This window comes from Marmota monax, unplaced genomic scaffold (genome assembly GCF_021218885.2).
Source record: "Marmota monax isolate L192 unplaced genomic scaffold, Marmota_monax_Labrador192_F-V1.1 WCK01_AAM20220418_F8-fsc00010, whole genome shotgun sequence".
Taxonomy (NCBI): domain Eukaryota; kingdom Metazoa; phylum Chordata; class Mammalia; order Rodentia; family Sciuridae; genus Marmota; species Marmota monax.
In genome coordinates this window covers 17,104,843-17,120,993 of record NW_026692321.1, presented here as the reverse complement: position 1 = coordinate 17,120,993, position 16,151 = coordinate 17,104,843, and the positions used below count along the sequence as shown (strand labels likewise).

At 34.8% G+C, this 16,151-nt stretch overlaps 1 protein-coding gene across 10 annotated transcripts in view; it reads right to left on the bottom strand.

The window, feature by feature from the left end:
• The window catches only part of Ncoa1 (nuclear receptor coactivator 1), a 253,377-nt gene that overhangs the window by 182,220 nt on the left and 55,006 nt on the right, over nt 1-16,151 (bottom strand). For 7 of the 10 annotated variants that reach the window (XM_046441367.2, XM_046441369.2, XM_046441370.2 and 4 more), the window contains exon 2: nt 8,744-8,879. Coding sequence is in view for 2 of the 10 variants with exons in the window: in XM_058578392.1 (XP_058434375.1) it covers nt 7,353-7,368 (16 nt within the window). In the remaining 8 variants the exon portion in view is untranslated. Of the gene's footprint in view, nt 1-7,352; nt 7,475-8,734; nt 8,880-16,151 lie in introns of all 10 variants that reach the window. The other 3 variants (XM_058578392.1, XM_058578391.1, XM_046441371.2) reach the window with 3 other exon arrangements.

Sequence of the window (16,151 nt, the reverse complement as noted above, 5' to 3'; positions counted from 1 at the left end):
AGGACTAATAAAATCAACAAGTAATTGAAAGTAAAATGAGCCATAAAAAGGCTGCTTTACAAATCAGCAGGGAAATATAATAATAATTTTTAAAAAATAGTTGCTGTTATAGTTTATTCTTTGGTTTCTGGCTATAATAATTCTTAGTGAATACCTTGTATTTGTAAAGAGAGTAAACTCAACTCAACTCTGGATTTCCCTAAGTATTAGGGAATACAATTATACCACTTCCAAAATCTAAACTGCAAGTAAAAATGGTCTTAAAATCGGATTCCTTGGGCTGGGGATGTGGCTCAGCAGTAGCACACTTGCCTGGCATGGGTGATGTATTGGGTTCGATTCTCACCACCACATATAAACAAATAAATAAACAAATAAAGGCCTCTCAACAACTTAAAAAATATTTTTTAAAAAATCGGATTCCTTGAACTGGGGTTGTGGCTCAGCAGTAGAATGCTCACCTAGCACAAGTAGGACACTGGTTTTGAGCCTCAGCACCACATAAAAATAAAATAAAGGTGTTGTGTCCAACTTCAACTAAAAAAAAATTTTTTTTAAAGGTTGTGGCTCAGCATTAGAGCACTTGCCTTGCATGTGTGAGACCCTGGGTTCAATTCTCAGCACCACATAAAAATAAATAAACAAAATAAAGATATTGTTTGCATGTATAACTAAAAAAAATATTTTAAAAAAAATTGGATTCCTTGATTTGTGGGATGACCTGACACATGCTATTTTCTTATCCACATGGCAGTCATTTGGAGATCTGAAAGTGTATGCCTCCCTGGAGCCAATGTACACCCAAATATCCCATACCTGTGTGTGGCTTTATAATCACTTCAACATCTAGGCATTCCCTGGCAGTTTTCCAGAGGTTTTGCTTTCATAGTATTTTACCACTCATTAATTTCTGAGATTTAACCATCAAGACAGATATTTAAGATCATACACATTATTTTTTTTTTTTTTTTTTTTTTGTGGTGCTGGGGATTGAACCCAGGGCCTTGTGCATGAAAGGTAAGCACTCTACCAACTGAGCTATGTCCCCAGCCCTAATATTTTGATAACTTTTTTTTTTTTGTGGGGGGGTATCGGGGATTGAACTCAGGGCCCTCGACCACTGAGCCACATCCCCAGCCCCATATACACATTATTTTTATGTGTTCATTTTAACAATGTAAAGCAAAGTAAAAACATTTGTTCTTGGGAGATAATGTCAGAAATAGGTTTGTATGCTTGTCTCCAAATGGGTTCATCTTTCCCATCTAACTCATTTATTATACTGGAGCATAGGGAGGTAGAAAGATAAAATTCTAACAGTTGTTGAGAAAAATGATACTGTCTCAAAGTAGGATAATTTGTTTTAGCCCCAACATACAATATGAAAGAAAACTGCCTCTTGTTTTAATTGAACTGGGTCACAAACTGCACTTCCTAATATGCTTCCACTAGCATTCTTCACATATTTTTTTGAGGGATAATTAAGAGACTATAACCTTCGAGTGCAGTAAAAAAAAAAAAAAAGGACAGCATTAAGTTGTAAAGTCAGGTAAGATTGACTGAGTCTCTGCAACAGTATTTTTAGCTATGTGGCCACAGTATAGTTAATCAGTCTTTCTGAGTTTTAGATATGTAAAAGAAGAAAATAGCTCTAACTTGATAAGAATTAAAATGAATGTGTCAATATTTAAAGAAAACACACACTGAAAATGGCACAGTAAGGTTATATAACATATAAAATAATTTTTGCAATGCTGATTTTTCATATGTTTGATATGCCTTTAAGTATTCATATATATGTATATACAGATAGACATTTTCTGCATGGTGCTAACATATGGTATCAATGTCATCAACATCTAAAAATAAAGATTTTACATATAAAAAATTTTAACTCCTTGGCCAGCAAACAAGACAAGCAAAATAATAAAAGGTATAAGGATTAGAAGATAGGGATTATAAATAAAAGTTATTCTCAAGCACAGTGGTGCATGCCCGTAACCCCAGCAATTCGGGAGATTGAGGCAGAAGGACTGCAAGCTCATTTCTCAAAATAAAAAGGAGCTAATGACGTAGCTCAGTGTACCCATAGGTTCAATGCACAGCACCACAGAAAATTAAAGATAAATAAAAAAGTTGTAAAAAGAGATACAAAAACTAGCAAAGCATAGACTGTAGGGGTCAGAGAGCCTGGACACCAGTCCCAGCTCTATCACATACCAGCTAAGTAACTTTTGGCAAGTTAATATCTACTCCATCAGAGTTCTTATGAGGATCTAATGAGTTAAAATGTATAAAGTACTTAGAATAGCACCTGGTAAACTATAAGCACTATATAGTAAAATTGTCTGTTCTGGGCAATGTTTTTCTACACTCAACGGACTCAAGAACTTATTAAAAATAAGAATTCAGCAGATTATTAAATAGATGTAATTCAAGTGTATTCTTATGAGCCAACCAAGAGAAAAATGTAAATATTTGTACCTTTTTCTTATGGAATTTTCCCAGGAAAATTATGAAGAACTATCCCTCTTCTCATCTAACACCCACAATATCAAATTCAGAAGTGTCTAACTTAAACAATGCTCAACAACTTCATAGCCAATCTTCTTTAATCCTCCCTTGTATTCCAGATAATAATTAAGTAGACTTGAGGCATTTGCTTGCATCCATTAATATTCATTATACCCAACATACTTAATTCTTTAACATCAAATATCCAGTCAGGGTTAAAATATCCCTGATTATGTCAGAAATGCTTATTAAAATTTGGATCAGATTCAAGTTCAGTTTTTTTTCAAGGCGACTTAATGGGCAGTGTTTGAACTTTCACCAAAGGAAATCTAATGTCTGGATATCTGTCATCCTGTAATGCTAGCAGCCACTAAATGACCATTGCACAGGTCCAGGAATTCGTTACAAAGTGATGATGATCTACTCTATTATTCCTTCTTCATTTATTAACTAGAATGTTTCTAAGAAAGAAAAAAAAAAAACTTTCTCTCCTCCATTATTTGGCTACCTTGAAGTACAGCTGGTTCCCAAACATACTCCAAAGTAAGCCAATGAGTTTTAAAAAATAAAAATTGTCATTACAAAGCCAGGCTCAGTGGTACAAGACCATAATCCCAGCAATTCAGGAGGCTGAGGCAGGAGGATTGCAAGATTGAGGTCAGCCTCAGCAACTTAGTAAGGCCTCAAGAAACTCAGCAAGCCCCTGTCTAAAATAAATAAATAAATAAATAAAAATAAATAAAGGGCTGGGGATATAGCTCAGTGGTGATGTGGCCCTGAGTTTAATCCCCTGTATCCCCCAAAAAAAATAAAAAAGTATCAATATGAGCTGGCCATGGTGCTATAATCCCAGCAACTCAGGAGGATAAAGCAGGAGAACGACAAAGTTTGAGACCAGCACCAGTAACTGAGCAAAATCCTCAGCAACTTAGTGACATCTGTCTCAAAATAAAAAGTAAACAGGACTGGGGGTGCAGCACAGTGGTAAAGTACCTTGGGTTCAATCCCTAGTACCAAAAAATTAATAAAGTATTGTGATGTGATTCATTATATTATAGTTATGTTTAGTGATACTCAAGTTGTCTCATCTTTGGCCACTCAGAGCCACCCAATCATGCATCTGAGTCATGCCACAGCCCTATTACTGTTTGATAACTTTACTGAAAGATGTATAAGTCCCCAGGTTTGGAATCAGATCAAACCATAAACCAATCTTCATATTCAGCTGGTTTCTTTCTAATTCTTTATTTCTATTAAATTTTAAATTCCAAAATATAAATTAAAATTTTGTAGTCTAGATGTTATGATGGAACATGAATCCAGAAATTATAACAAGATTTCTCTCTGAAGTCTTCTTTCAGCGTTCCATTGAAAGTGGGGAGTGGGAGGGGAAACGCATACCCTACTCAAAACTGGAAGTTAAATTCTTTAACTTGAGAGACTTGTCGGGGGGTGAAGATTCCTAATCTACTCTCTGCTTGCTTTTTGGTTCTTGAAAATATTTGTGTTACATTTCAAAATTTTGATTTTTTTTGGGGGGGTGGAGGTATTGGGGATTGAACACAGGGGCACTAAACCATTAAGCCACATCCCCAGCCCTATTTTGTGTTTTATTTAGAGTCAGGGTCCCACTACTGAGTTGCTTAGTGCCTCCCTTTTGCTGAGGCTGGCTTTGAACTTGTGATCCTCCCGCCTCAGCCTCCCAAGCTGCTGGGTTACAGGTGTACACGACCATGCCCAGCAAAATTTGGATATAATTTTTAAATATGCACAAAAAAATCATTTTTCTGTGATAACTTAATAAAATTATGAAGTGTGGGCAAGTGATTAAATTCTTAGATTGAATTATTTTATGCCATAAACCAGACTTTTGCAAATTCCTCATATCTCATCCTAAACTAAAACTCATGATACTGTGACTTGAAATGAAAAGTTCAGACTACTTAAAATATTGTTATGCCCCTTGAAATAATATAAATGACATTATTAGTAATAAATATTTATTTTGTTTTACAAAAAAACCAACTAACCAACAATGCAAACACTTCCCAGCTAGCACACATTACTATGGAAAAGCAGAACACTATCATTGCTAACCATTTCTTCACAAAACTCTGAAAAGATGTGGGTTATGCAGCCCAAGATCGCTTATATTATGTTTTGAACAGCCAACAATAAAAAATAAAAAAAAAAAGATCGCTTATATTCACAATTTTTACTCTTTTCTCCAATACTAAATCATGATCAAAAGTCAGACTACTGAATGGCATTTCTTCTCTCTGAAAAAAAGTAGGATATGAATTGATAGCCTGGTGTCAAAAAGAGCCTGTACGCCTCAAATTGTTGGTGCTTTGATCAGAAGGAACCAATGAGACTCTGCAAAGCTATAATTGTTCAGAAAAAATAAAAAATAACCAACCACCAACTAGAAAACAATATAAAAACAAAAAATGTTTATGCTATAGTGATTTTTCAGTGATAAACAGTAACACAACCTACATGCAGTGCTGGTATGTTCTCAGTACATCAGTGCTTTACTTCAGCTGAAAAACAAAATATCCACTAGCATACGCATGACAATTGCTTTTCCAGATGGTATGCCTTTGATAAGGGATTTTTGCCAAAAGCTCGTTTTACTTTCTCTCCAAGCATAATATTTGTCATTAACTTTGAAACTGGTTTTACAAGCTTCTCAGTAGCAGTGTGAGCCGACCTGTTTTTGCTGAGAAGGAAACCTCTGAATGATACTTCGTTACTATGTTCTCCTCTGTCTTTAGCCATAACATTCATGAATGTCACACCAAAAAGCATTAATGTGTATTGTTTTATACCACTGTTTCATTTTTCATCATAATCCTAAACATTAGTTATTATAAAAAAAAAACTAAGAAATACAAATTCAATTCTCTCAAGATAGCACTAAGTAGAAGTAAAGCTTGCGCTCTTTCCATCATATCACAAAGAAAACTATAGCAAAGGGATACCCATTTCCTTAATATAACTTGCTGAAATTTGTGTTCAAATATTTTATCAAATCCTCACAAAATATTTTTAAAGGCTGACAACTTAACATGATAAAGACACAGGATAAAGAAACTTTCACGTATTCTAGGGCATTAACTCATCCTCTCAAATACTGATTTGTTTTATTCTAATCCTCCAAAAACAACAAAATTCCATAATCTCAAAATCTAAACTCATCTCAAAAAAATCACAAGAAAATATATGGTACAAATGTATTATGTAAAGTTTTCCAAGTACAAATTGTGACATTTTCAATTTTCTTAATTTTAAAAAAGAAAAGCAACATATATGTATGGGGATATCACTCTGTAAAAGCTTAGAAAAGAATAAGGAGAATAAGAAATTGATCAATTAAAAATGTCTATGGCACAGTGCTTGCCTTGCATGTGTGAGGCACTGGGCTCAATCCTCAGCACCACATAAAAGTAAATAAATAAAAAATAAAGGTAATATGTCCATCTACTACTAAAAAAATATTTTTTTAAAAAATGCCTCCCTTAAGGGCCGGGGATGTGGCTCAAGCGGTAGCGCGCTCGCCTGGCATGTGTGTGGCCCGGGTTCGATCCTCAGCACCGCCTACAAAGATGTTGTGTCCGCCGAAAACTAAAATAAATAAATAAATAAATATTTTTTTTAAAATGCCTGCCTTAAGAATTTAAGTCGGCTCAGGAGGCTGAGGCAGGAGGATTTCGAGTTCAAAGCCAGCCTCAACAAAAGCAAGGCACTAACCAACTCAGTGAGACCTTGTCTCTAAAAGAACACAAAATAGGACTGGGGATGTGGCTCAGCGGTCAAGTGCTCCTGAGTTCAATCCCCAGTAGCCCCCCACCAACAAATAAAAAGAATTTAAGTAACCTAATTTAGGATACATTACACTTTTATAAGTAAAACCACAAATGGTTAACAACCACAACCATTTATTCAGCAAATTTAATTGGTCAGAATCCCTATTTCCTAATCTTTACCTTTTTTTAAGGCTTGAATATAGTGTTTAACTACATTACTTAGAAAGAGAATCTAAATTATGATTTTATGTGCTCCTTTTATGACTGCACATAAGTGTTTTCAAATGGGTGTATTTAGTCTCTCTAGTTCCAGAGTAAATATTCTGAGTAAAAGAAGTCTTCAACTTCATTCATAATGAAATTATAAAATAATTTATATCCTTCCACAAATCTAGAATCATTGTTTGCAAAGTTTAGGCATTCTATTTATGTTCTTAAATGAAAGAAAGAAGGAATGACATATCTTAAATAAATAAGTAAACTGGTTCTGGTAATAAGACAAATTGTTTTTAATCATCATTACTACTTGTTTCAAAATGACACCAAAAAAAAAAAAAAAAACCTAGAAAAGTGCAATACATCTACTAGCTGCCAGAGAAAATTTCAAAACTTGTCATCAGAGCAACCTAGCTCTGTTCATTTGTTACCTGATACAAGAGAACTTTCTTCTACACAAATCCTGGTGGCACATGCTGGTAATCCCAGCTCAGGAGGCTGAGGCAGGAGGTTCGTGAATTCAAAGCCAGCCTCAGCGACATAGCAAGGCACCTAGCAACTCAGTGAAAATCTGTCTCTAAATAAAGAAATATAAAAAAAAAGCTGGGGGAGTGCCTCAATGGGTAAGTGTCCCTGAGTTCAGTCATCAAAAAAAAAAAAAAGCACCATCACCTTCTAGGAGGCGATCCATTTATTTTAACTAAGGCAGTCCTTAGGATTTACATTACATGAATTCCTATTAATTTGGAATTTATTGCTTTAGATATTTTCCTCTCAAAACAGAACAAAATGTCTAATAAGATATGAACTTACAAAACTCTCTAAACATGGGCTGGGGATGTGGCTCAAGCAGTAGCACGCTCGCCTGGCATGCGTGCGGCCCAGGTTCGAACCTCAGCACCACATACAAACAATGATGTTGTGTCCGCCAAAAACTGAAAAATAAATATTAAAAAAATTATCTCTTCTCTCTCTCTCTCTCGCTCTCTCTTTAAAAAACAAAACAAAACAAAAAAAAAAACTCTCTAAACATATACAGAGAAAACAACCAACTTTGACCTGCCCCCAATCTATTTTCCATCCGTTTTACCCATGTGGAAAAATACAGTGAAAACAAAAATGATTTTGCTTTTAAGTAAAATACCTCATTCTACCCTGTTTGGAATTTATGTGTCAGAAAAATAAGAGAATTATTTTATTTTATGTTGACACTACATTTTCTTTTTGTTTCCAGATGTTTTATGTAGTGTTTAAAGCAGAGATCCACCCCTTTTTGGAAAAGTCACTTAACTGTTTATGTATCTTGCTTTTCTGGTCCAAGTGAAATTAATCCATCAGATCCCAAAGGTTCTATAGGGATAGCTTATGGGAATTAACAGGGATACTTCTTGGTGAATGGAAAACCCTAACAATGAATGTTTAGGGAAAAAAAGGGAGAAATGTTTCAAACAAAACTAAAAGACAGGACAGGTGTTGTGACTCAGTGTAAAGCACCTGCTAGCACATGTGAGGCACTGGGTTCAATCCTTAGCACCACATTAAAAAAAAAAAAAAAAAAAAAAATGAATGAATGACACTAAAACTAAAGGTTAAAGTAAGGTCCCTGATAACATGTAGGCAGAATGTCAAAATGCTGAATTCTGCTGCTTATCTCAGGGTCATAACATAAATAAAATAAGTATTAAATTGAGATTTGTTAATTACGATTTTTCCAGTGTAATTTACTGAGTCTTAATCTTTACTCAATACACTTCTTATAACTGACATACTTTCTAATAATAAGGAATTTCGCTCTTTAAAATCTGGATGTTTGGCCAGGTGCGGTGGTGCATGCCTATAATCCCAGTGTCTCAGGAGGCTGAGGCAGGAGGATTCCGAGCTCAAAGCCAGCCTCAGCAATGGGAAGGCACTAAGCAACTCAGTGAGACCCTGTCTCTAAATAAATCACAAAATAGGGCTGGGGATGTGGCTCAGTGGTTGAGTGTTTCTGAGTTCAATCCCTAGTACAAAAAATAAAAAATAAAAATAAATAAAATCTGGATGTTTTCTCTTTTGCAGGCAGAGCATGGGAAGAGATGAACTCTTCTCTAGCTAGCCACTCTAACATACAAGAACTTTTAAACTTGCAAAAACAATATACAGAAACCAACATTATAAAATGACTGGCAAGGAGTCAAATAAAATTAAAATTGTACCTCAAATACCTTAGAATAAGCAGAAATTCTAAATGTTGGTGCCTTCATTTGGAAGCAAAGTTTCCTAGTGCATGATCTTGTCTGATGGTCCTTGATTTTATCATCAGAGTCAGTTCCAGTTACATTTCCATTAGCATGGATAGATCTACATTGAGAAAAAGAAGACACATTTAGGCCACTGAAATCATTACAGATTTTAGATACTGTGACACATCACTGTTCCCTGCAAACATACAAAGAGTATCACATAGATGCTTGAGTTAATTAAGAAATGCCAATTTCTAGTCTTATCATTACTACAGGTAACAAAAATGCTAATTAAAAACTAAAAATATTAATAGACAAATAAAGTTGACAAGAGATAGAAACTGGCTGTTAAGGAAGGAAGGAAGGAAGGAAGGAAGGAAGAAAAAAATTTAGATCCCCAAAGAAGGTATGTAGCAAATTGGAGTATATCAAGGAGCTCGTAACTATGAATCTTACTCATCAGAGCTGCTGAAGTCACCCCAGAAGAAGTGGCCTCAGTATCTATTCTAATTACGTTTAAAAGTTGCCCTTTTTATTTATTTCTTTATTTGAAGCCAGATTCATAAAAACCTTGTCTTTTGCAATTTTCTATGCATTCTTCTTAGCAAATTCTGGCTCATGTAAAATAAAGGAATCTCACACACACAGTTTTTATTTCAAAGGCCATCACTTTTTAATCAGTTTTGAAATACTGTGCAAATCTTCATGTTATCTTTCAGTGTCCATATACTAATGTTTATTCTTTTTAATTTTTTTGAATACATAAATTCCTGATTCAAAAATCAAGATGATATAAAAAGGAACATATATTTGAGAAGTCTCATTGCCTTCACAAGTAGCCCACTTTTCCCCTGCTTACTGTAGATTACAGTTTCTTGTATGTATATCCTTCTAGCAATTTTTTATGCAAATATACTTAAGTGAAAACATAGTCTTATTCTTCCTGCCTTTTTACACAGTTTTTCCACATTACTATTTTTTTTACCTAGTTATCCTAGATAATTTTCCATGTCAGGGTATGTTTCTTCATTGTTTTATAGTTCTATATTTCACTGTATAAATATATGCCAGTTTGTATAAACAATCTCATTTCCTAAAATTATATTTTATGAATTTTTTTATTCTATGAATTTAAAATCTTGTTTCTGAAAATAATTTAGTTCAAGAGTAACAAATATATAAACCAAACAGCACAGAGACCTATGGTGTGATTTCACAAATTTTTTATTTTATTATTAATAGACAAATGGGATTACATCAAATTTAAAAGCTTCTTCTCAGCAAAGGAAACAAAACGAGTAAAGAGAAAACCCCCAAAAATAGGAGAAAATATTTGCCACTCTAACATATAAGAGGTTAATATCCGACAAGAGGTTAATACCCAGAACTCAAAAAGCTCAATTACAAAGCAAAGCAAAACAACCTAATTAAAAAATGGGCAACAGACCTAAATAGACATTCCTCAAAAGAAGAGATGCAAACATCCAACTATATGAGAAAATGTTCAACATATCTAATAAGAGAGAAATGCAAAACCATAATGTGCTATTATTTCACTTCAATAAGAATAGCTATTATGGGGGGGCCGGGGGTGGGGGGGCTGGGGTTGTGGCTCAGTGGAAGAGCCCTTGCCTAGCACGCATGAGGCCCTAGGTTCAATCCTCAGCACCACATAAAAATAAATAAATAAAATAAAAAGTATTGTGTCCAACTACAACTAAAAAATATGTATTAAAAAAAGAATAGCTATTATCAAAAAAAGAAAAGATAAGTGCTGGCAATCATGCAGAAAAACCAGGAACATTTACACACTGCCAGGGGTCAGAGGGATGTAAATTAGTATAACCACTATAGGAAACAGTATTCAGCTTCCTCAAAAACATTAAAAACAGAACTACCATGTGATTCAACAATCCTACTTCTGGATATATATATATATATATATATATATATATATATATATATATATATATATCCAAAGAAAATGCAATCAGTATATCAAAGAAATATCTGCACTCCCATGTTTACTGCAGCCAATGGAAACAACTGAAGTACCCATCAACTGATGAATGAATAAAGATAATGTGGTAGATACATGAACATCATTATATTAATTACAATAAGCATGATCTTATTTATATGTGGAATATAAAAAGGTTGATCTCATAGAAGTTAGGAGTAAAATTGTGGTTTCCAGAAGCTGGGGAAAATAGAGGAGAGGGAGGGACATGAAGAGATTGATCATTGGGTGCTAAGTTACAGTTAGAAGAATGACGCTCTAGTGTTCTACTGCACAGTAGGATGGCTATTGATAATGTTAATGTATTTTTTATTTCAAGCTTACTCTATGATTCTACTTAAAACCTATCAACTCTCCAGTTGTAAAACTCTAAAAATAGAAGGACAGTTCTCAGGGTGATGGGCCTCAAAATCTAAAAACTGCCCAGCTTCACTGAGTGTCAATTTCAAAAGGTCCCACAAAACATAACACATTGAACATGACACACAAGTATAGAAATGTTCCATTCTACTTAGTAGAATCAAAAAAGGTTTCATGGGCTGGAGTTGTGGCTCAGTGGTAGAGCACTTGCCTAGCACATGTGAGGCCCCAAGTTTAATCCTCAGCACCACATTAAAAAAATAAATGAATAAAATAAAGCTATTAAAAAAAAGTTACCTCATTTAAAAAAAAAACGTTTCATGTAGCCCCTTGGGTTCAATCTTAAATGAGAATATACTCAAGAGGCAGATGAAGGAAATGGAAAAACACAAACATAAGTTTATAACAGCATAGCTTGTCAAGAACTCTAAGTAGTTCCACTTTTGCATAGAATGCAAAAATTCACAAAAGAATGTTATTCCCACTCTAACTAGGAAAAAAAAAGAAAAGGATGTGTGTGTGTGTGTGTGTGTGTGTACACACACACATATATAAAAGTCAAAACTTCTTTTGGTCTAACAAAAAATTGAGGTTATAAGGTAACTAAGTAAAGTTAATTCTTACCAAAGAAATCTTATAAAATTCCAAGTAAATGTTATTCCTCTCCTTGGAAAGATAAGCTCCTCCAAGGAAAAGACAGTACACACAAACTTTCACTTTAGGCAAGTCACAGAAAAAGTAATGGCTGACATGTATAAGAAGAAATTGGTTACCAACTTCAACAAATTCTTAAAGATCAAGTGTAAACTAGTGTGTCCGTTTGGAATAGATAAGGACCCCAGGCACAAGGAAATTTCCACTCAATTGGAAGATCCTCTGCTTGCCTCAACTGAGTGCTCACACAAGAGATTAGAAATAGGACAGGAAGTGAGAGTCCTAGTCCTGCATCTTTAGGGCAATTGCACAGGAGGAACCTAGGTTAGGCCGAAATAAAAAGGCCCCTCAAGTAAGTAGGGAAAAATCAGAAAACTCTCACCTCAAGCTCAAAGACAAAATCCACTGCTTCAGCAAATAACAGGAGCAAAATGCCTCTGCTTCTGGGGAAGGGAGGAAAAGGGGTATAGAAAAACACTCAGCAATGAGACATGGCAAAAGGGAGGGGAAGAGGAAAAGGAACTGGGTAAAGGATCCTGTACCAATCCCAAGGAAATACCTATCATGGATAGGAGAGGGGAAGGATATTTCTGTCCACAACCAACCACAAATACATAGCAGAGACTGACTGCTACAAGGAAGAGAGGGCATGAATGCTGAAAAAGGCCAAACACCAATGCCCAGAACCAAAATGACTATCACCCTGCCCCCAAGCAACAGCATATCACTGGGAGAACAACAACAGCACAAAGAAAAGTCCCTCTGTGGTACAGAACGTAGAAAAATATACTCTAGTACCACAAGGGAATGACAACCAACTGGAGAAATTTGAGTCCTATGGTCCTGTGTAATGATGATAAAACCCACAAACGCAGCTCAGCCCAATACACCTGACTCGACCTCCAACACACATAGCCTGACAGAAGCAGCAGAAGAGAGTCACCTTAGTCCTCTGTACTGGACCACAAGCAGTAAATCAAAAATTATGAGGCGTGCACAAAAGAACAAGAAAAAACAACCCTCTGCCAAAAGAAAAAGCAATCAATAGAATCAGAAATGATTCAGTTGTTGAAATGGTCACAGATTTTAAAATAACTAAAAATAATATGTTTAAAAATCTGTAGAGAAGGCAGACCTGCAGAAACTAGAAATTCTAAAGGAAGTTCCTCAATCAGGAACACAAATGCCAAGTGAATATTTGCATCTGCAAAAAATAAATGAGGAGCACTGGAAAGAGAAGGTAAATATAAAGAATTATTTTCTTATTTTGTTCACTTTAGGTTATTTGTAAACTAAGCAAAAATGGTAATGGACTATGAAGTTAAAAAGATACAGAGAAATAAAATGTGTGACACATCATTAAAATGGGAGATTTAAAATTTTTTTATGGTACTGGGGATTGAACCCAGGCCTTGTGCATCCAAGGCAAGCACCTACCAACTGAGCTATATCACCAGCTCTGTCATAAGGTTATTAGGTGATATATTAAGTGGCATAATATTATTAAAGAAAGAATGTGGATAATTTAAAGATGTATCTTTTAAACCGAGAATACTGGTTCTCAATGAAGGAGAATACTCCTCCTCTTCCTCCTCCTCCTTCTCTACCACCATCACCATCACCACTAACACCACACACACACACACACACACATACACACACATATACACACACACGAGAACTTTTAGCAAACTGTGGAGACATTTTTTGGTTGTCAGAACTGACAGTGGGATGCTACTCTCATTGTAGTAGTGGCTGCTACTCTCATTCACCTGATTGAAGCTAAGAATGGATCTTACAATGTATACAAGAAGCATCTTCCCAACAACAAAGTGTTTTGCCCAAAATATCAAAAGTGCCCAGCTTGAAAAACCATGACCTAGATGGAGCAACCACTAAAAATACATGCATCTAATAAGCCAAGAGATAAAACAGAATCGTGAAAAATGATTAATTCAACAGAAATCAAGAAAAGAAAAAGATAAAGATTTGAAAGGTAGAAACACTATCAAGATGATAGACTTAAATCCAAACTTACCAATGATTACATAGAAACTACCTAAACACATTAATTAAAAGGCTAGCTTAGGGCTGGGACTGTTGCTTAGTAGTACAGTGCTTGCCTAGCACATGTGAGGCACCGGGTTCAATCCTCAGCACCACCCAAAAAGATAAATAAATAAAATAAAGGTATTGTGTCCACCTACAACTAAAAATTTAAAAAGCCTAGATTATCAGATCAAATTTAAAAAACAAGATACAGCTACATCCTGTTCACATAAAATCTACTTTAAATACAAAGGCCTAGATAAGTTAAAAGATGGGAAGAATTAATCAACAGAACAAAAAAAAGGAAGAAAGAAAATCCCTATAAGATATAGAAGACTTGAAAACACTATCAATTGACTTGACCAAATTCCCCATTTGTAAAACATTCTACACAACAAGGATAGAAAACACATTTTTTCAAAAGCACACAGAACATTTACCAAGTCAACCCATATTCTAGACCATAAAACAAACCTGAAGATTTTTTTTATTTTTTACCAATTTTTTAATTTATACATGACAACAGAATGCATTACAATTCACATTACACATAGAGAGCACAATTTTTCATATCTCTGGTTGTATACAAAGTATATTCACACCAATCCATGCCTTCATACATGTACTTTGGACATTTAGTGATGTCCCTAATGTTCCACCATCATTTCTAACCCCATGCTCCTTCCCTTCCCCTCCCACCCCCCTGCCCTATCTAGAGTTCGTCTATTCCTCCCATGCTCCCCCTCCCCACCCCACTATGAATCAGCCTCCTTATATCAGAGAAAACATTCGGCATTGGGGTTTTGGGGGATTGGTTAACTTCACTTAGCATTATCTTCTCTAACTCCATCCATTTACCTGCAAATGCCATGATTTTATTCTCTTTTATTGCTGAGTAATATTCCATTGTGTATATATGTCACATTTTTTAAATCCATTCATCTGCTGAAGGGCATCTAAGTAGGTTCTACAGTTTAGCTATTGTGAATTGTGCTGCTATAAATATTGATGTGACTGTGTCCCTATAGTATGCTGTTTTTAAGTTCTTTAGGTATAGACTAAGGAGAGGGATAGCCAGGTCAAATGGTGGTTCCATTCCTAATTTCCGAATGAATCTCCATACTGCTTTCCATATTGGCTGCACCAATTTGCAGTCCCACCAGCAGTGTATGGGTGTACCTTTTTCCCCACATCCTCACCAACACTTATTGTTGTTTGTATTCATTCTGACTGGAGTGAGATGAAATCTTAGATTAGTTTTGATTTGCATTTCTCTAATTGCTAGCTAGCAATGATGAACATTTTTTCATATATTTGATTGATTGATCGTATATCATCTTCTGAGAAGTGTCTGTTCAGTCCCTCAGCCCATTTATTGACTGGGTTATTTTGTTTTTTGTTGTTGTTATTGTTGTTTTTGGTGTTTGGCTTTTTGAGTTCTTTATATACCCTAGAGATTAGTGCTCTGCCTGGTGTGTGAGGGGTAAAAATTTGCTCCCAAAGATATAGGTTCTCTATTCTCCTCACAGATTGTTTCTTTTGCTGAGAAGAAACTTTCTAGTTTGAATCTATCCATTTATTGATTCTTGATTTTAATTCTTGCGCTACAGGAGTCTTATTAAGGAAGTTGGGGCCTAATCCCACATGCTAAAGATATTCAAAACAATGTATTTTTAAATAATCAAGTAATGTGTTTTCTCTGACTGAAACAGAATTAAATTAGAATCAATAACTAAAAGGTAGATTAAGAATTACCAAACAGTTGGAAATGAAACACTATACTTCCAAATAACCCATGAGTCAAATGGTAAGAAAAATTAGAAAATATTTTTAAAAGAATGAAATTGAAACAGAACATATCAAAATCTGTGAAGTTAAATAGTTCTTATAAAGAAGCATAGCATTAAATTAGAAAACAAGTAGAAGCTTAAATCAATAATCTAAGCTTCGATTTTAAGGATGTACAAAAAGAAGAGCAAAATGACCAAAAGCCATTAGAAGAAAGGAATAAAACTGAATTTTTTCAAGAGAGAAAATCCATAAGACCAAAGTTGAATTCTTTAAAAAGTTCAATAAAGTTGAATAATAAGCTTCTTTCAAAAAAAAAAAAAGCCACCAATTACCTATACCAGAAATAAAAGGGGGATATTGATAGAAATCTTATAGACACTAGCCTCCTGTAATCTATTGGGAATATTTCAAGACTCCCCAGTGGACACCTGAAACTATAGATAGTACCAACCCTGTATGTACTATTTTTTCAAATACATACATACACAAATTAATTTCCATCTTAACTAAGTACTT